The 20,901-nt window shown below is 36.8% G+C and overlaps 2 protein-coding genes across 2 annotated transcripts; both read right to left on the bottom strand.

The window, feature by feature from the left end:
- Positions 1-390: 390 nt before the first annotated feature.
- On the bottom strand, positions 391-3,888 carry LOC307144167 (uncharacterized protein). Its single transcript, XM_079846239.1, has 8 exons — positions 3,769-3,888; positions 3,503-3,577; positions 3,310-3,375; positions 3,146-3,208; positions 1,989-2,058; positions 1,436-1,885; positions 1,251-1,346; positions 391-977 (listed from the first exon to the last, which is right to left on the bottom strand). The coding sequence occupies exons 2-8, from the start codon at positions 3,575-3,577 to the stop codon at positions 574-576; spliced, it is 1,224 nt and encodes a 407-aa protein (XP_079702365.1). The 5' UTR covers positions 3,769-3,888; the 3' UTR covers positions 391-573.
- Positions 3,889-11,172: 7,284 nt separating this feature from the next.
- On the bottom strand, positions 11,173-18,418 carry pdk2a (pyruvate dehydrogenase kinase 2a). Its single transcript, XM_079801746.1, has 11 exons — positions 18,165-18,418; positions 16,961-17,102; positions 16,206-16,277; positions 15,737-15,921; positions 15,558-15,647; positions 14,961-15,038; positions 14,686-14,762; positions 14,496-14,594; positions 13,937-14,047; positions 13,486-13,599; positions 11,173-12,496 (listed from the first exon to the last, which is right to left on the bottom strand). Exons 1-11 carry the CDS (start codon positions 18,280-18,282, stop codon positions 12,353-12,355), a joined length of 1,230 nt encoding a protein of 409 aa, XP_079657872.1. The 5' UTR covers positions 18,283-18,418; the 3' UTR covers positions 11,173-12,352.
- Between the last annotated feature and the right edge of the window lie 2,483 nt (positions 18,419-20,901).

The following is a 20,901-nucleotide window of genomic DNA, read 5'->3' as shown; positions in this document are numbered from 1 at the left end:
ATAAAACATTATTTTTACATTTAATATTATACAATAATTTGTTTGGGTTTTATATATAATGAGAAAAAAGTAGTTTAGTCGTAAATTCATTTCAAAATATTCTTAGTCTTAAAAGTTTGTCTCAAAGTCATTTTTATGAGGAAAAAAACTGTTAAGGGAATTTCCATTTGTTTTAATTGTTTTCTTTATTTTACATTATTATTGTTGTTGTTGTTGTTGTTGTTGTTGTTGTTGTTGTTGTTGTTGTTGTTGTGCTACTCAACTATTACATTATGGTAACCTATTATTTAAAAACAATATTTGTTTAACATTATTATTTAAAAAAGAATCTAACATTTAAATAATATAATAAATATATATATAATGACATGTCTTAAATTCAGAAGTTTTATGGCTAAGTAATTTTATAGAAGAAAAAAACACTTAGAAATTAAAGCACTTTTTGCATTGGAAATAAATCACTCAGCAAGATACATGTATTTAAAGCAATGAATAAACAGAACTATAGCAAGACAATTTACCATTGTAGATATAAAATCATAATTCTGTTCCAATTGACTCTTTCATTCTCTATCAGATTTTTCTCACCATAAGTAATGAACCCCCAAAAGAGATGGTGTTGGATGCACTATTGGCCCAAGAGCGGCCACGATTATGGGTCACATAAACCGTAGCACCCTTGCGCAGAGTCGCCATGTACGTAGAGAGATTCCCAACTGAGTTGGAGCCCTGAACATTACTATGGGACAAAGCCACCCAGTAATTATTTACAACAAGCCATAGGTTAGTTGCCCCTCTCCCCCCAGTCTGTGTGGAGAAGAAGAACTGATAGACGCCTGAAACTGGAGCTCTGAATATCCCGGTGCGAGCGTTGAAAGCCCTGCCTTGATTCACAAACACTTTCCTGTACACAATCTTGTTCATTTTTCCTGAGATGCTGGCCGGGTAGGTGGCAAAAAAATGGATGTTTGCTTTCACTACAGATCACAAGGAAAGAAAATGCTTAATTATTTTTGTTAAAAGGTACATTATTGGGTAACACTTTATTCTGATGGTCCATTTCGAACATGTTGACCATAAGTAACTTTGCAACTACATGTCAACTTATTCTAACCCTACCAGTCTACTAAAACTCTACTAACACAGTTATAGTTAGTAGACATGTAGGTGCAACATAACTTATTATAGTCAACAGAAGGTGTTAAAGGAACCATCAAAATAATCCAAAATAATGAAGAGAAATGGCTCACCTCTCATTTTGTTTTTCTTGCACATCCAGGTGACTTTGTCTCTGCTGATGCAGGACTCACTTCTTTTGCACTTGCCACAGACAAGTGAGTTAATGTCTAAAAGGATGGTGAGCAACAGTCAATATGCTTATTGCAATATGCAATATACATTTTTGTTCTTAAAGCCTGGGTGCATGAAATCTTACCTGCACAATATGCCAATTGGCAAGCCACCGGTTTGACAAACTTGTAGACGTAGTAGTTTCCCCGACATGCTTTCACTTGAATGGGAGGAGATTTGAACAAACAGCAGTTGTTTTTCCAGTTGCCACACACTTTGCGGGTGACCACTCCGTCTCGTATCCGGGGGTGACCGCCGACGAGCCACAGTGGAGAATGTGTGCCACACATTTCTTTCTTCACACACCTCTCAGGCATCTGGATGGTTTTCCCATGGTAGAAGAGACGGTACCAGCCCTTCCACTGGACACGACGGTCACAAACAACATTCTTGTTGCTGTAGTTTGTAGCTCTCCAGGCTTGGTTCAACACAGAATAGTGATTGCAGGGGTCACGGGCCTCGTCACTGTCATCCTCACCGGAGCCTTCGACTCCATCTTCGCCCTGGGTGAGGGTGTACAGCAGACGGCTGCTGTCTATCAAAGACAAATACATATAATCCTTTAAAAACACACCCAAACTCACAAATCTATCTATCCTAAATAAACCATACAAGAATAAAAATAAAAATAAACTGACCAGTTTGTAGTGATGTCTTATTCATCTCCACGTCTGTATCAATAGGTTTCTGTGAACAGTACGGTAATGCCTACAACAGAAAAAAAAAAAGTTTATTTTCACCGTTGAATGAATTCTGACACTTGAGTCATATTTTGACATTGAAATGGTGCAATTAATCCATTTTATATTAAATTTTTAACAACAGCTTGCTTAAATCTTTTTGTATGTTCAACAAGATCCAGTATCTGATTTGAATATATATATATATATATATATATATATATATATATATATATATATATATATATATATATATATATATATATATATAGGCTATCACAAATCAGGCATAACATTATGAGGTGAAATAACATTATCTCTCGGCACGGCACCTGTCATTGGGTGGGGTATATTAGGCAGCAAGTGAACATTTTGTCCTCAAAGTTGATGAGTTAGAAGCAGGAAAAATGGGCTAGCGTATGGATTTGAGCGATTTTGACAAGGGCCAAATTGTGATAAGATGACCGGGTCAGAGCATCTCCAAAACTGCAGCTCTTGTGGGGTGTTCCCGGTCTGCAGTGGTCAGTATCTTTTAAAAGTGGTCCAAGGAAGGAACAGTGGTGAACCTGGCGACAGGGTCATGGGCGGCCAAGGCTCATAATGCACGTGAGGAGCGAAGGCTGGCCCATGTGGTCCGATCAAACAGATGTGCTACAGTAGCTCAAATTGCTCAAGAAGTTAATGCTGGTTCTGATAGAAAGGTGTCCGAATGCACAGTGCATCGCAGTTTGTTGCATATGGGGCTGCATAACCGCGGACCAGTTAGGGTGCGTATGCTGACCCCTGTCCACCGCTGAAAGCGCCAACAGTGGGCACATGAGCATCAGAACTGGACAGAGCAATGGAAGAAGGTGGCCTGGTCTGATGAATCACGTTTTCTTTTACCGGTCTTGGTGCTAGATACCACAGCACACCTTCAGGGGTCTAGTGGAGTCCATGCCTCGATGGGTCACGGCTGTTTTGGCAGCAAAAGGGGGACCAACACAATATTAGGTCATAATGGTCATAATGTTATGCCTGATCGGTGTGTGTATATATATATATAAATATATTATTATTAAAAACAAATTTTACCAGCAAAAAGACTGTAATTATCAACTTGACTGTTATATTACCTGGCTCAAGGCTTCTTGCTTTTGTTTCATTACTGCTTGTTCAAGTTTCAAGCTTTCCATCTCCTAAATAAATACATAGAGAAAGAAAAACAATGCTTATAGCAACCTCTTCCTTTAGAAATTTAAAACGTTTAGGATACCAAATAATTTTGAATGCACTTTACCTTATACATAACAGCAAAATGCTCCTGCAAAGGCTGGTCAACCATATTCCAAGCTTTGAATGTATACTGGAAGACATTGCAATAAAAAAATGTGAAATAACATTTGCACAGTTACTTTACAACTGCAGGTATAATTTAAGAATATTGTAAAATGTTGGTCATATTATATTTATAACAATTCGATCATACTTACTGAAATATCTCTGTTCTCAATGTCAGCTGCGCAGACAACAAGCACGGCAAGCACTTGGATGCATAAAGAAAGCATCTAATGGTAAAAGTAAAAAAAATCAAAAAACTGCATTAGACTTTGTATTATTTATCTTTTTTTTATAATAAAAAAATAAATAGTATGACGTATGTATTTCTAATTTAAAAATGGCTTTGCTATAAGGCTAATTTGCCTTAATCACTAAGGCAAATTTTGTCTTTCAGAAATTATAAACATTTGAAGCTTACCTTTTCACAAAGAGCAGATCTCTATGCGTTATGCAAGTCAACTATATAGGATAGAGTTTATATATGGCACCAGATTATGGGGTGGCCACTACTGCCATGTAGAAGGAAGTTTCTGGTTATACTTTCACACCAATATTTTCTTACATGAAACTCTGGTGACACTGTTCACAAATAATGTGCTAACATACACATGAAAAGTAGCCACAGGCAGTTTGAGCTCATGAGGTCAGCAAAAATTGTTGTGCAAAAATGTATTTGCATAAATGCATGCAAAATATTATTAAAATAAGTTCCTTGGAATAAGTTGAAATAACTTATTGGTAGAAATATGTGCAATGTTAAAAAAAAATTACTGAAGAAAAATGCATTAAAATTATGTTCTAACCCATTTGTGCCCAATTTTTTCCTGAATTTTTCTTTCATGCATACAGTCATGTTAATAGTGTCCTATGTGAACATATTCTGCATTTATTTTTCCCAGGTCTTGAAAATCGTATATTTGAACGTGCGGCAGCTCTAGTTGCCGGTGGGCAAATATGTTGTATGCACCACTTCAAAATCAAATTTGACTAGGAGGTGAACATTTGGCATCTAACTCAAAATAACTGCTTTCAACAGATCAATCTTTATTCATAAACAAATTTTGTATGTATAAAAGTCGAAGAACATTCGATGCAAACTCAAAAAAGCTGCATCTATCTTATAATCTGTTGAAAATGAAAATACAACAAACAACAAATACATTTGTCTTAAAGTGGTGGAACAAGTGCAGAACAAAGTGCAGCCATTAAGTTGCCCTAACAGGGCATTGTGTATCAAAAAGTTAAAAGAAAATAAATTAATATAATGACGAAAAAATTACATCTATATAAAATAAATAAATAGTCCCATAGTATTCAATGAATGAGGGTCCTTGACCGATTAGAATGAAACTAGATGAAGGGTCCTCAATATTTTGGCCCTTACGAGACATATCATAAAATTTGATATTTTCCCCTATCGAATTAAGGTCTACTGTACAGTAGAGATGTCAGTTAAAGGGTTAAGTTATGTTTAAGGTGGGATATTATGAAAGCAAAAAGCACTAAAGACCAAAAATCTTGATTTATTAACCTGTTAACACAGTATACCCCATTTCCCCATTATATGTACTTACAAGTAATTTTCCCACCAGCAACTATAGTTGCCGTTTGGACTTTTGACTAAGTGTACAAAAAACTATAGATCTTTTGTAAGAATTGTTTTGTTTGGATGATTCTAGAGACCTTCACGATTATGTAGATATATATGGCAACAAAAAAATACTTATTAGTAACATGAAAATAACCTGTTTGGGAGAGTTTGCCTTGCTTCCTGGAAGTAGGGGTCGGAAGTTGAGAGTCTCATGAAATCCTTTATTTGGTTGTTTTCTTGCATGTCATTTAAAATATATATATACACACACAATCTAGAAAAATGACAACTATAAACTGCGGCAACTATAGTTGCTGGTGGGCTTAAATAATATGTTAACACTAAACCAAGTTTTCATTGCTTGAAAATTTTAAGGTTATCATGAGTTACCAAATTAGCAGAGGTGTACAGTGACTAAGTACATTTACTTGAGTATCTGTACTTGTAACCCAGGGTGAACACAACCAAGAGGGAGCTGGATCAAAATGCAAACTAGTTTAATAACAAATTTAACATAAAACCACAGAGATCAGAGAACCAAGGAACAGATAACAGAATGAGTCGCACCAAACGTACATCCATGTAGGACAAGACCTGACAAACACAGGAAACACAGGGGTTTAAATACACAAGGGCAAACAAGCTTAACAAATTAACAAGACACACCTGGGGAGACTAATCAGCATGAAAAACTACAAAACATGGCACAAGACAGGAAAACACAGGCTGGGATCATGACAGAGCCATGGCGGATCAGGAGCCGTGGGGGCGTCCATGGCGGATCTGGAGCCGTGGGTGGATCAGGAGTCTCGGGTAGCCTTGGCGGATCAGGAGCCGTGGGGTCAGCCATGGCACATGAAGAAAAAATACAAATACAAATACAAAAAAAGTCCAGGAGGGTGGTGCAGATGGGTACGGAGGTCTCCAGGGCAGGACCAGGGGCGGCCATGGCGGGTCAGGAGCCGTGGGGGGATTAGGAGTCTCGGGTAGCCTTGGCGGATCAGGAGTCTCGGGTAGCCTTGGCGGATCAGGAGCCCCACCCACATGTACTTGGACCCCCCCAAAAAAATGTTTTGGGGAGCTTCATGGGTGGTAGGAAGGGCTTGTTACATGGGACAAGTTCGTGGTCTGGAGCTGGCTCGTGGATTCAGGACAGGAGACGGAGCCCTCTCAGGACGCTGGTCAGTGGCTGGAGCCACCTCTGGACGCTGAATTAAACTAATTGCTGGATCCAACTTGGTCAGGTCTTCTGTAACACAGGCAGGGTGAACACAAAACCAAAAGGGAGAACTGGATCCAAATTCAAACTAGTTTAACAACAAATTTAACAAAACCAAACCTCAAGGGACCAAGGGACCAAGGGACCAAGGGACCAAGGGACCAAGGGACCAAGGGACCAAGGGACCAAGGGACCAAGGGACCAAGGGACCAAGGGACCAAGGGACCAAGGGACCAAGGGACCAAGGGACCAAGGGACCAAGGGACCAAGGAACCAAGGAACCAAGGAACCAAGGAACCAAGGAACCAAGGAACCAAGGAACCAAGGAACCAAGGAACCAAGGAACCAAGGAACCAAGGAACCAAGGAACCAAGGAACCAAGGAACCAAGGAACCAAGGAACCAAGGAACCAAGGAACCAAGGAACCAAGGAACCAATAACGGAATGAGTTGCACCAAACATTCATCCATGTAGGACAAGACCTTACAAAGAACACAGGAAACACAGGGGTTTAAATACACAGGGGTAAACAAGCTTAGCAAATTAACAAGACACACCTGAGGAGACTAATCAGCATGAAAAACTACAAAAGAACTACAAAATATGGCACAAGACAGGAAATAACAAAAGTCCTCACAAGACAGGGAACCACAGGCTGGGATCATGATAGTACTTTACTTGAGTATTATTTTTTTCTGGAAACGTATGGAGACTTTAACTTCACTACATTTGAAAGACAATTATCGTACTTTTCACTCCACTACATTTCTATCAAGGTCCTCCAAGTCGAAAGTCTTTTTTGCAGACAGCCAGTAATCACTCTTGTAGGGACACTTGTCGTGAAGTTCAATGATTTCCCAGCATTTTTCCAGCACTGTGCGCCCATGGCCATACTTAGAAAGTACATTTCAGTTTTCTGAAAATCTTAAAAATGAGTTTTGTTTTAAATGTTTGCTTTGTTTGCCTAAAATTAACCATAGGCCTATCACAGCTTTCAAAAACTTGCTGTCCAACCTGCAGAAGCATATTGAGGTATGTAATTTCTGGTGAAAGTTTGAAATGGAAATCGTCTGTGCTTTCCAGTGTTCATTTTGTTGCTGAATAACAAAAAAAATTTACAGACGAAGACAAGGCGACAACGAAATAAAATCAGTTTTGAATGACAAAACTATTAAAATGTCTATTGGAATATTCGTCAACAAATAAAAACGAAACAAAAATGTTAGGAAGGTACGGTTTGGGGAGAGATCCAGTCAGTCCTTCATGAGATGTGACCAATACACACAAAATGATGTCAATGTCAGTTTTGGAGAATATTAAGAATATTTACTCAGTTAATTGTAAATGTAAACAGTGGGGAGAATATTGGATGTGTATTAGTGTTTTGGATCTGTGCATTTATAGCTTTGTAAAGAGGTTTGTAACTTTTAAACAAGTATTGAAATAGTTCAAGGTAGTGGTAGCCTATGATAGCATGTTGGATGGAGCATCATTGACTGGCTTAAAGCACCATGATGGTACAGTGTGTGCATTCATACAACAATGCAACAACAGTAAAATGACATAAAAAAAGGAAATTTACTTCTGATACTTAAGTAGGAGCAAGTACTTCTTTAATTTCACTTGTAACAAAGTAATATCTGACCAGTGGTAGGCTACTTTTACTTTTACTCAAGTAATGGAGTTGTGTACTTTGTCCACCTCTGCAAGTTAGCAACTCTCACAGTGCAATTTAACAAGTTATTTGACTGTTGTAGATTTTGCCTTTTCAAGCATAATTTTGAAACCACATGACAAGTCATTGGTTAGAGCAAACCATTAGTTTTGCACCATCAGCATAACAGTGACAAGATCTAAACTCTCTTTTGTGCAAAATCGCATTATGTTCAACATAATATCTTAAATGACAAATTAAATCTGCTTTTCTTCTTAAATAATATGTTAGTACAAATTAATATTAGACTTTCACATGGGAAAACAATGGAAAATTGGCTTCAAAATTCACATGGTGGGGGAAATATGGCCACTGGGGAAGATTTAAAGAGTAATAATAAAGCCTAAATGATAGTGAGTAGGAAATAGTTTCGTGGAAAATATGCGCTGTGAGTTAAAGATGAGCTTTGACTGATGGAAATGAAGCTGCCAGTGTCTGTGTGCAGGATGATAATAAGTATCTGCAATAATGAAAGCCACCACTAGATGGTGACCTCTAGCCTATTTTTAAACTTTGGGGTTTCACAAGTTAAGTGGACAGGAACTTGTAAAATATAAATCTGGTAGAGAGATATACACTTTAATATAGGCTACTACTTTAAAAAACATATTCTGGTTAAACACTATTTATGTAATTGTTGAATCATCACCCACCAATGTTAAATCATATTAACTAGTTTAGTGCTCATTATTGCACAGGTTAATAATTGAAATATTAACAAAAAACTAAAAAAAATAAAATAAAGTGTTGTTTGAAATAAAACAAAATAAAAAACAACATATTTTGCTAAGTATAATCAACTTGTTTTATTTAAGATAATTTCCCATTTTCATTTAAACTTGATGTAAAAAAACCCCAAAACAACCTAGAGCTGAAATAAAAATAATAAAGAAAAATATATATATTGACATATTTTAAAAAAAATAAAAAAAATAAATGACAAAAAAACTAAAACTTTAACTGAAATTAAAAAATTAAAACAGAAAACAAATGTGTAATTAATAAATATATAATATTAATATAAACTAAGGCTATCTCAATTATGCTAAAATGACACTGTTATTGTCTTGACGATTTATTTGATTTTATTCTGTCATATTTCATATCATAATGTATATTGAATGTATTATATCATTATGGCACGTAGTTGTTATTCTGATATTCTGTTTTACATATTTATCTGTCAGTGTGTGTGTGTGTGTGTGTGTGTGTGTGTGTGTGTGTACCTACCTGGTATTCCCTTCGTTATGTGGACCAAATGTCCCCAAAAACATATTAATCATACTAACTTAGCTGTCATGAAAATCAAAAATTGTTGAAAGTTGTCTGTGATTGGTAGGTTTAGGGGTAGGGGTAGGGGGATATAATATACATTTGTAGAGTATAAAAACCTTAACTACTGCAAAAACCATGCCACAGATCATTTGGTAATATTCAAATACTTGGCAGAAACCTCAGCTAGAGCAATGAGCAGTCGATTGTGAGATTAGATAAGACCAGTCCAGTCCAGTCAGTACAATAGTCCACCCAGGAAAACAATGTTCATGTTTTGATGTGAAGCACAGGCCCTTTACATTAGCAGGAGACATCAGTAAATCACCCTGGGGAATGACAGGCATGCTAGAAAGAGAACAGCCGCCTGGACAATCCGATTACAGCATGTTGTGAACTGTGATATGTTTGCATACATTACTCACCCCCGCCCCCCAATACATCTCCACTCACCGTACACTCAACACGTACACTCCATCATTTATGGCCTGCTCTGAGGGCTGTACTTTTCCTATCAGAGTTCCTGGAACAGGCCCCATACAGTTGCTTATTGCTAGACTCGCACGTCTCGGTAGATTCTAGCACATGAGGGTTCAGTCATAAACAGCTGCGTAACAAGGCTCTCTATGGGGGAAGTCCTCTGTTTCAGCCTCTTTTTTAATACTTAGATACTCATGCAGTCCTCTGCACCTGTGTGGCTAAATACAGTCGTGGCCAAAAGTGATGTCCAGCTTAGGAAAATTGAACACCTTTTTTTCCCCCAAATATTATGGGGCATAGTTGTGCCTTTTTTGCAAAGGCATGAGGGCGTGTAAAGGCCCATTCACACCAAGAATAATAATACCGATAAGTGTCCACACCAACAGACGATAACATTCTGTTTGTTATATTTAAGTTTTAGTGTCGCCTATAGAGCTTTTTAAAGTCAAGTGGATTCTGGTTGGCTGTTTTGTATTGTTCAAAACTGATTCCAACAATATCATTACTCAATCGTTGTTGCTGTGATATGGAGTTCCCCATCCTCACAAAAATGTACTCTAATGATAACATAGTTATGGTTATATCATTATAGTTATCTTTGGTGTGAGCAGTCCTTAAATTATTACATTTTTAAATATGGAATCCCATTTCAGCCACAAAAAGTGCTTTGGTAAACCACAATTGTAATCTAAAATAATAATTATTAGATCATTCATAATTATGACAAATTGAAATTATGACAAAAAGTCCAAATTAGGAGAAAAAGTAATAATGAGATGATAAGTCATAATTCTGACCAAAAAATGATTATAGTTATGACTTAGTATGTCATAATTTGGATTTTTTTTAAAGAGTCTCTCTGAATAAATAAACCCACTTTTTGTAATAATTATGATTTACCAAAGCATGATTTGTTTTATTTGAATTTCTTTTACATGACAGAAATGTGCTTCCATACCCCCCCCCCCCCCCCAACAAAAATCACATTGATTTATTGTTTATCTAGGACTAAAACATTCCAGAGGCTTCTTCACGTAAACAAGCTATCCATCTAACCTTACATGGAGTGCCTCATATATAGCATGTGCTTTATGGTATGTCATGTATTGTAAGAGGATCACTTGTTTATCAAGCAGTTCTTGAGAAAGTTAATCCATCAAGAACATGGTAGTCTCTACAAGACGCAAAACGATCCTGACGTTATTTTCACATTTAGCAGGATCTAATTTTGTTCTTTCATTGCTTAACTGACCTTCATGTACTACACATTTGCAAGGTTCATTGCTTCTTCCAGACTTGTTGTTTCATTCATGCCTCCCATTAGTGGCCAATGACCTCACTTTCCATGTAACCTCTGACCTTAAAAGGTATGTTGTTTACTATGAAATGTAACCTCTGCCTTACCGGGCAAAGTGTCAATGTGTAATATCTCGAATCCACACCTGTCAATCATCTTTGTTCTCTCTATAATCCATCCTTGCACTAAAAAAAACATCAATAGAGTTCGGAGTCCTTGTTGACTCATAAATGACTCCCATAAATTACATAAGTGACAAAAAAATGGTTTATTTCAATTCTATACACATCATTTGCTTTAGATGGAAAACTTATTACAAAAATAAAGTTTACATTTTCAGGAATAACACGACAAAACCCAAAAAATACACAAAATATGGTCCTTGCATGTAAGGTTATATGGTGCCAGTTCATTGAAGATGGTTGATTTAATACAGTAGGCATGCTCTCAAAAGAGAAGGCTTAAAACTAGCAGCGCTGATTTCATGCTGTATAATATCCGCAGAGAACTAAAGGCCCACAAATCTGAAAAAGGCAACAGCTGAGCAAAGGTTGGCAAACTAACTTCTGTCGATGAGGTATCTGAAATGCTTCAGCATGTTTAAGAATAAACACTGTTTTGAAATGCTCTGTGCATATAAGCCCAGAAGTTAGTGTTTCAAGTTTAAAATCAATGAGATTATTGGTACATTCTGGTTCTAAACACATTTACATCTATGATCCCCTTCTAGCACCTTAAATTCAAGTGTGAAGAAAATACCAGGGATCACAATGACATATTTGGCCACTCACTAATACAGTCACATGGCCTCAGATGATCTCTTAGCTTTTGGCCATTCTGAGTATGGACAGTCCTACATTAACAATCAAAGTCATTGATTTCAGCATTACTCTATTACATAAATGATCCATCATGTGTTGCATATGGATTTTTATCACCCCATCTTGGCCCTTTATCTCTGATTCCATGTGCTTTTAGGTTCCTTGGCACAAGCCTGTGGTTACTTTCTGGTTCCAATAACTAGTCTAGACGGCCCTTGTCCTCTAACGCAGGCTTCAGAAAATTGACTGTCTTGGCTCACTTCTCCACACTGGAACGTCCACTTAAGAGTCTTCCAATAAAAGAAGAGTAGTTTGGTGCAGATTATCTTGCTACTTTGCTCCACTTCATATGAGTTAGTATGGTTTGCAGGTAACACTGTGACAAAGCCTAGTTTCTCAAACCCCAAAAAATGATATGATAGTCGTGGTGGCGGTGCAGAGGAAAACCATTGCATGCATCAACTACGGTATTGCTGTGAGACTACGCGGCTTCACAGTGAGTGGAGGGTTGGGGCTCAGCCGTGTGGACGCCATGTCCTTCCCCATTCACTCATGTCAGAAGGTCAGAGGACTGTCCTATTTTCTTCCTGGAGGCTTCATGCTTCCTTTCACTTGGCCAGTCTGAACACGGCCAGGTCCAGAGGCTCTCGACTGGGAACGCACCAGTCATCTGCCCCCTGCGTGACTTCATAGTTCCGTCGAGCTGTCTTATTAAACACAGGGAGCCTTTCGACTGAGTCAGTGGATAAAGCCTGAGGGGAGAAACATGATGTAATCTGTTAGAACACAGTATTCCAAGTACTCTCATTTACAGCAAGTTCCCAGCGTTTTTAGACGTGTTCAAAACACTTTAAAGCAGGGGTGTCAAACTTAGTTCCCTGGGGGGGGTCACTGTCCTGCAAAGTTTAGCTCCAACCCTAATTAAACACAAATGAACAAGCGAATCAAGATCTTCAGGATTAATAAGGTGTCTAAAATCGCATATGTAGTCTGAATACTTCAATAATATATCAAATGCGCACTCCAGAATCTCGGCGGAAGTAGTAGGTCATCCGGGTTCTTTTAGCGTACTGTTTTCCACATACTATAAAGTAGGGAAGCGTTTGATTTTGGAGGCAGCACCAGAAACTTCCAGGCAGGTTTTCTGGAGCTGTTTGGAGCTAAACTCTTTAGGAAAGTGGACTTCCTGGTGTGGAGTTTGACACACATGCTTTAAAAGGGATACTATCGTTCCAAACCTGTCACCATTGGACCCCATTGATTTTCATCACATGGACAAAATCAGTTGAAACATTCTTTAAAATATCTTTTCTGTCCAACAGAAGGTTAGTTACAGGTTTGGAACTACACAAATAATTAATAATGTTCATTTCCTGAAAATGGACAGAATTTTCAGTAACACTTTACAATAAGGTTCATTAGTTAACTACATTAGTTAAGATGGACTAATAATGAACTGCACTTAAAAAGCATTTATTTATCTTTGTTAATGTTAATTTCATTAATCCATGATTAAAATCTTGTTAACATTAGTTAATGCACTGTGAACTAACACGAACAAACCATGAACAGCTGGATTTTTATGAACTAACGTTTACAAAGATTAGCTAATGCTGAACAGAGGTGTTGTTCATGGTTAGTTCATGTTAACTAATGCATTAACTAATACAACTTTATTGTAAAGTGTTACCTAATTTTCTATTTTAGGTGAACTCTCCCTTTAAGTAGGGTTTTAATGTACCTTCAGGTGAATGACTGCATCAGTACCATGGCCCTCCATAGAGTAGAGCTGGAGGTCACCCTGGAAGTACTTGGCATAGAGTCGAGAAATGGGCAACCCATAACCAAACCCAGCCTGTGGACAAAAGGTGGCTAATATTATAAAGAAGCAGTGTTATCTTATCATTGAGATACTTTTATAGTGTTTATTCATATTTTGTATTTCGTTTTTATTTTTACATTTTACGCTTTCATTTTTATTCGCTTTTTTATTAATATGTCTGTATAGTTTACATCAAGTTAAACTAAAAGAAATGAGAAATGCTGCCTTTTAAATTTTATTTCAAGTAACAATAATGTTTTTATGGATTTGTTTTTATTTTAGTTAACTAATAACTCTGTGAAGAGGACAGTTTAAATTATATATCTTGTAATTCTATCTGTATTTAATGTACAATGCGGTGAAGTCTCACCAGGGGAGCCCTTTGTTTCTCATCCATCTGGGGTGTTGGTGCTGTGGAGTACATGTAACTGAAGAGATTCTCCATCTTCCTGAAAGGAACTCCACCACCTCGGTCACTCATCTACAAAGACAAAGAAGACATTGTTAGAATGAAAACTAGAAAAAGATTGAGAGAGTGAATTAGGGCACAGACAGAAAAAACTGGGCTAACACAGTGAGAAGGGTGAGATGGAAGACCGGCTGACGGGCACTGGCGGTGACTTTGACCCCTGATCACGACTGTTTAACATGTTCACGACTCAAATCAACATTGTCAAGGTAACTAAACAACAAGGTCAGTCAGCTCTCCTGTACTCTGTTATGCAACAGCAGGTGTTTCACTGATGGGAAAATGACTGGCTCCAGTCACATCAGACTACAATCAAGAAGGCGGCAGTGAACTGACAAATCCTATGAACATTTTTCTGAGTTTAAACACATGAATGGAATTCATTGGAAAATGAAAACATCTCACTTTTTTTTTTTGAATAACATATTGTGAGAATGCTGCTTGTTTAAATTAAAATCACCTTGATAGTGAGGTCCTCTCCTCCTATGGCCACCATAACTTGAATGGGTGGAAGATTGCTGCTTTCTTCATGGTTCTCAATGGTTGCCCTCATTGCATTCTGAAGAAGAAACCATATCGTCATGACAACATTCAGATCTGACGTAAACAGCATTGTTTCAGGGCAGAATATGAGATGGGCTACAGCTCACCTTGAAGAGTTCAAATAGCATATGGTACAGATGGGAAGGCACATACACTATGCTGATAGGCTGCATCCTGGTATTAGCTGTAAAAGGAAGAACACCGTCACAGTGTCAATACTGTCTATAGCTGCTAAAACATCTATTATAACAGCTAAGCCCTGAGCAATTACGCATGAAACAAATAGAAACAATAGTAATACATTTAGTATCTTACACAGTCTAAATGTGTATATATTTACAAGCTATTTCACATGAACTTAATGATGTTCATCGGTTCTTACTGTTGAGTTCCTGAAGTACCAGGTCAGGTGAGTTGAGGTAGTACTGATCACACAGCATCTTGGCACTTTCATATGCATCTACATGAAAAATGTGTTGACATAATATTTTTTTAGAAACATATAGGAGTGTATGTGTATTGACTAAACAAATGGGTCTTTAAAGGGATAGTTCACCCAAAAATTTTAATTCTGTCAACAATAACCCACCCTCATGTTGTTGTTCCAAACGCGTAAGACTTTTGTTCATCTTCAAAACACTAATGAAGATATTTTCATTAAATCTAAGAGATTTCTGTCATTCCATTGATCGTAAATGGATCGTAAAACGAATCCATTTGAATTGAGCAGGCTTTTGTGTGGTAGTTGCGTGGACTGTCAATGGAGGGACAAAAATCTCTCAGATTTTATTTATAATATCTTCATTTGTGTTTCAAAGATTAACTAAAGTCTTACGGGTTTGGAATGACATAAGGGCGAGTAATTGATGACAAAACATTTTTTTGTACATTTTCAGTGGACTATCCATATTAGTGAATAGGCATATTTGATACAAACAGATACATTTGATTTATCAGATACATTTTTCACACTATATACCTTTAACAACGTCTGCCACCTGACAATGACGGTCTATACTGCCAATGGTATTGGGGTGAACTGGATTTGTGGCTCCATCAAAAACAAGAGCTGAAAAATCAGAGAAAGTAACATAAATACAAACAATCTAAGAAGCACTGATGCTCAGAGGTATTATTTGGCCTAAATATTATGCTTACTGTGCTGGTTGATGAGCATTCTGATGGATATCCGGCTCAAGTAGAAACGGTCCAGGAAATACTGAATATTCTGATTAGTGACTGGATCTTGACCAAATACTTCTTTATATTCAATCACACCTTGGGCCATAGTGGGTAAAACATCATTGTGCCGGTTTCGGATGTTGACCAGAGCATCCACAAACCTGTGTGCAGAATCAAGAGTGTTAAGAGATGTGCCATAAACAATGAAGAACATGCATGGGAACAAAATATATAACATTTGAACAAAATATATCTTTAAAAAACTTAACGTAAAAACTCCTGATGCATTATACTAATGAGAATTTTGTAAGAAATGTGCTTAATTGCCATGAAAATAATGGCAAACAATGAAAAAAAAATAAATGCTAAATATAATTTCTTATTTTTCTTTTGAAGTCAAACATAAGATGTTTTCATGAAATTTACAGATTTAATTTCTACTTACTCTTCTAATACACTGTGGTCATCTGGACTTTTCTCCAGAAATTCCAAGATCTCCATCAAACTCTGAATATACCTTAGCACACAAATAAAAAGCAATATGATTTGAATGTGTCAATAAATGCAATAAAACAAAATTAAAATGTATGTGAGAACTGTATTCATCTGGAAACAATCTTATCCAGATACTCTTCTGCTAATTTCTGTTCAGAAATGTCATTTATTGACATATACAATAAATGTCTATGTCATTTAGTTCATAAATATGAACTGTAAATCTGAGATTTCAGTTAAGATGAAAGTAATTTGTCTTGCACTAGTAAACGGATGCAATTCACAAAACACATTGACCTAATATCAGTGGAAAAACAACCGGTTGCACACCATGCATATTAATGGAACACTGTTTTGTTTTTGCTATGCCTAAGTTTCCACTCTTCCTAAAAGGAAAAACAGTATGACGCGTTAAAGCACGAGGTAGTGAAAGTGGGACAAAGTTTACAGAAGACTCCCTCCTTGAAGAAGTGTAGCTCCCACGCCGACGCAGGATATGGGACAAAGTTCACATGCTCTACGTCACACAAGTTTATTTGGCCTAGTCTCAAGTAGACCGCGGTTTTACAGGGCATCAGCATACTAAAAATAAATAACACTCTGGCCATCTATTATCGCCTTTCAATTTCAAACAATCCCGTCGTTTCTACAATACTAATCTTGGTAGATCCGTTTATAAATACAGTAAAATGTTGTATAACTCACCAGCTGTGAACCATTTGTACAGAAGAAGTGGTAAGTAATCTTTTGGGGAGTAAGTTGATTTCTTTCATGATGTTTGAAAGACGCACGGGCAGCTCTTGTCTCAGGAAAACAAAAGATGTTTTCTCACATGCGTTGGTAGAACCTGGACAAATACAACATTTAATTTGCAACAAAAATTATGTATGGCACGCTGGTAAACACACACTACGTGTAATACAGTACATACGAATGGTATAAGTTTGGGACTAATATGTATGCACTTTGCTCATAAATCGTGCAATTAAACAGTCGAATACAGATACATAAACATAGGAGTGGTGCAAGGCGGTTAAATGATGCAACAATCAGCCCGCATGAACAGTAGTGGTGGGAATTCCGAGTCATTGCCGCGACTCGGTTCTTTCGAATAGTTCGTTTCAAAGAACCGGATCAGAAAATAGATTGAGCCTTACGTCACCGCGTTGCTTTAAAACGTTCAAATAAAAGATTATGTTGGAAAATATAGCAGTTTATTGCAGCGTTTTGTCTCGTCGATTAAATTGTATTAATAGGGATGTTTAAATTAATTTCTTAAGTCCCAGTTCAGTTTGTTTCAGCTGATTCATCTCCTAAAACATAAACGTAAATAAAATATTACAAAATCTATTTACATCTCCTACCTGAATTGTTTGAGTGTTTTAATAAAATGCAATTTATTAAAAACGTCCAAAAAATATGATGACGTTGAGTAAAGTAATTTGGATTTCAGTCCTTGCTTCAGTCCAAATACTTTTACCATACGCTCAGTTCAATTTAAAATTAGGGAGTTGTTGACTCATTCTGATTTGTAAATGTATCGTTCAGTCATTTCGTAAACAATTTCAAACTGATTCTGTGAGTCGGATCAAAGCTCCGGTTCAAAAGAACAATTTGTTCCCGAATCGGACATAGCTACATAAAAATGGTAGAGCAGTACCAAATCATTTCTGCATAAGCTAGATGTAAATTGCAGGAGCAACTACATAGTCATGCACGTAATCATGAACGTAATATAGTGCATAATAATAATATGAAGTGCCATATGACAAAAATGCCTGTTCTGCAACTGATACACGACCACTTTCATAGACAGCTTCTATACTCAGGCTACGAAGCTATTCCTTATAAATCCAGGAATACATACAATTTCATACACGAGCAAATAACAGCAAAAAAGAGCACTCACCGAAATCGATAAACTGTTTCATAGAGAGTGGAGAAGGCGAGAATTTGGAGAAGTGTTCGATGTGATGAGGCACATTGGCCAAAGCAGCATTCTTCATTATAAACCTGACGAACTTCATTTCGACGATTGGTTTGAAAATGACCAGGTATAGCAGCTGCAGAGATCCAGTTCAATAGCTATGATGTTTACAATATGTTCTGCCCTGCCTGTATATGATGGTCTAAAAGGCAGCTGTTCTTCCAAGAACACTCAACAGCCAATCAGAGCCCGAGTTTCCTATTACTACTCCAGATCCGTCCAATAGCATGCGGAGGCTTACATATAAGCATTCAGGCAGGGACATAAACACGTGTATAGTCCTCGACCACTGAGTTGTTTTCGTCCCGAAGAAGCACATCTGTTCTTTACATCCTAATTATCATAATGAGAAACATTTAAAGGCCTATCTGAATCTAAGATATATTGCGTTAACAATGTACTGTAGACCTTGTTAATTTTTCCCCATTGTAAAACATTCCATTGAGAACTTTAGTTTAATTAGGCGACTGCCTTCATAAAACCAAGTGCAAAAGTTCAACCTGTGGTAATAAATTAATTACACTTCATTCGAGTCTTTTGAATTTAATTAGCCTACTCGAGTTAAGGTAAAATTAAGATACATAGACTACGTATGGAAACAAATAGCCTATAGCATAATTATGAAAATATTCTTTACAGAAATTAATTTGGCTAAAACATCTTTTGAACTGTATTTACCCCACTGATGTGTGGACATCCCTATTATACACATCACGCTTAATCGCATCCAAAATAAAAGTTTGTGTTTACATAATATATATGTGTGTACTGTATAATTATTATGTAAATTTGAATACACACACACACATGCAAGCTATATATTTATATATTTAAGAAATATTTGCATACTGTATATATATTATATCAATATTTTATATATAAATATAACAAAGTTTTCTTAAATATATACAATATATACATGCATGTGTGTGTATATATATATATAGGCTATATATATATATAGGCTATATAAAATAATAATTATACACAATATATTATGTAAACACAAACTTTTATTTTGGATGTGATTAATCACGATTAATCGATTTGACAGCACTTGTTCATATTTAAAGTGTTCTGTTTTGAAAGGTGAATGCGTGTTTGAGGACATTATGTTCTAAGACTAACGGGCCAAATCCATTCTTACATAACCACAGTTTCGATAAGAAACAAGCAAGTCGTGCATATTTCACTCTCTCCTTCCAGCCAGCAGTCAGCTGAGTAAATCAGAGGTATTCTCATTTTTATTTGGGCTTGGATGTATAATAAATGTCTATCTTTAAAAAAATAAATAGCTAAACTGAGATTAGTTTGCAGATTCACATATGCATTCAGTATAAGTATGGGTTATGCAGTGATTCTCATCAGATGATTTATCACTATGGAGACCTAGATCAACATGTAGTGGCTCTTTTCATGATTAAATCATTACAAATAACGTTTCCCATATGTTCTACTATACAGCTCCACGCTACGCCAGTGATCAAAGGCGGCCCCTTGTGGTCAGTCAAAAAAATTTTTTTTAACCTTCCACCACCATTAATGCGGAGTAAACCTGTTATTTTAAAGCAGGTTTGGGCAACTCTGGCCCGCATCGAGATTTACTTTATTTGATCAAAACACCCGAATAAGCGAATCAAGGTCGGATTGCTATAAAGCAATACGTGTTCTCAGGGTTGGTGATAAACTGTGCAGGGGGTCTCGAGGGCCAGAGTTGCAGTCCTGTTTTAGAGCATTACATTTGTGGTGTTTCTGTTTGAGGGGGATCAGACAAGTTGTAGTCAATGTCTTTGCCTTATACTGTGTTATCTAAACTCCAGCATTCTGTCTATGCAGTAGTGATTATATAGCCTTTAAGATGGGGACCTGGGGAGAAGGAAACATGCCCAGTGGAAATTTCCTTTATAGTCAGACACGGGTCATTGATGTGCTGTTTTTGTCTATGATTGGAACAGAGCCAGATGTCAAAATTGCTCTCAGGCCATTCTTTTTCAGGAGCTATTTTCATACCAAGTAACAGATTCCACAATAAATCCATTTAAATGACTTACAGATGCAGATTTGATATCCAAAAGCATCTATATTTTTAATAGCAAAAGAATATTTATGATAACCAATTCTAAAGATTCTCTCCCACAGACCCCTGCCATAATACATGAGCAAATGCAACAAATTCTCTGATTGGTTCTTTGCTGTCAAGCTGTCTTTTCGGATTTACTCATATACCAGAGTTATGTGAATGATGCAGAATAAAAGCAGAGAGAGGGACAGGTTTTCTTGAAAAGTCCTTACATAATTCCTTACATGTAAATATGTCAAATAAGTCGATTGTGAGAATACACAGTATTCACGAAGGCAATGCCCAGATGACATACTGTATCCGGTGAGAATCTGAAATGTATACTTTGCTGAGAAGCTGTCAGATTTGAAAAGATGGAAATGTATTTAAATTACACCAGTGGAAATATGACCAAGTTTTAGTATAAAATAAGTCACTGCTTTTTAAAGTGCCCTATGTTTTTTCAAATAACTTTCATGCAGTGTGTATCGCTGTTTGTGCAAGGTCTGCAAAGTTTCAAAAATCAAAGTGCACAACAAATAAAGTTATTGTCTTCAACAAGAACGAATCGGTTCAGAATTGCTGAAAGAGAAGTCAGCA

The sequence above is a fragment of the Gobio gobio genome (assembly GCF_949357685.1).
Source record: "Gobio gobio genome assembly, chromosome: 20".
Taxonomy (NCBI): Eukaryota; Metazoa; Chordata; class Actinopteri; order Cypriniformes; family Gobionidae; genus Gobio; species Gobio gobio.
This window is presented reverse-complemented; position numbering and strand designations above follow the sequence as displayed.

What these genes read in the sequence shown, in the direction of transcription:
- LOC307144167 (XM_079846239.1), bottom strand. Translation starts at nt 3,577, where the DNA reads ATGCTTTCTTTATGCATCCAAGTGCTTGCCGTGCTTGTTGTCTGCGCA. An exon ending in ATTTTGCTGTTATGTATAAG is followed by an intron (nt 3,209 to 3,309) that starts GTAAAGTGCATT and finishes GTATTTATTTAG; the next exon opens with GAGATGGAAAGCTTGAAACT. An exon ending in CAAGAAAAACAAAATGAGAG is followed by an intron (nt 978 to 1,250) that starts GTGAGCCATTTC and finishes TGTGATCTGTAG; the next exon opens with TGAAAGCAAACATCCATTTT.
- pdk2a (XM_079801746.1), bottom strand. Translation starts at nt 18,282, where the DNA reads ATGAAGTTCGTCAGGTTTATAATGAAGAATGCTGCTTTGGCCAATGTG. An exon ending in GTACAAATGGTTCACAGCTG is followed by an intron (nt 16,278 to 16,960) that starts GTGAGTTATACA and finishes TTGTGTGCTAAG; the next exon opens with GTATATTCAGAGTTTGATGG. An exon ending in GACCACAGTGTATTAGAAGA is followed by an intron (nt 15,922 to 16,205) that starts GTAAGTAGAAAT and finishes TTCTGCACACAG; the next exon opens with GTTTGTGGATGCTCTGGTCA.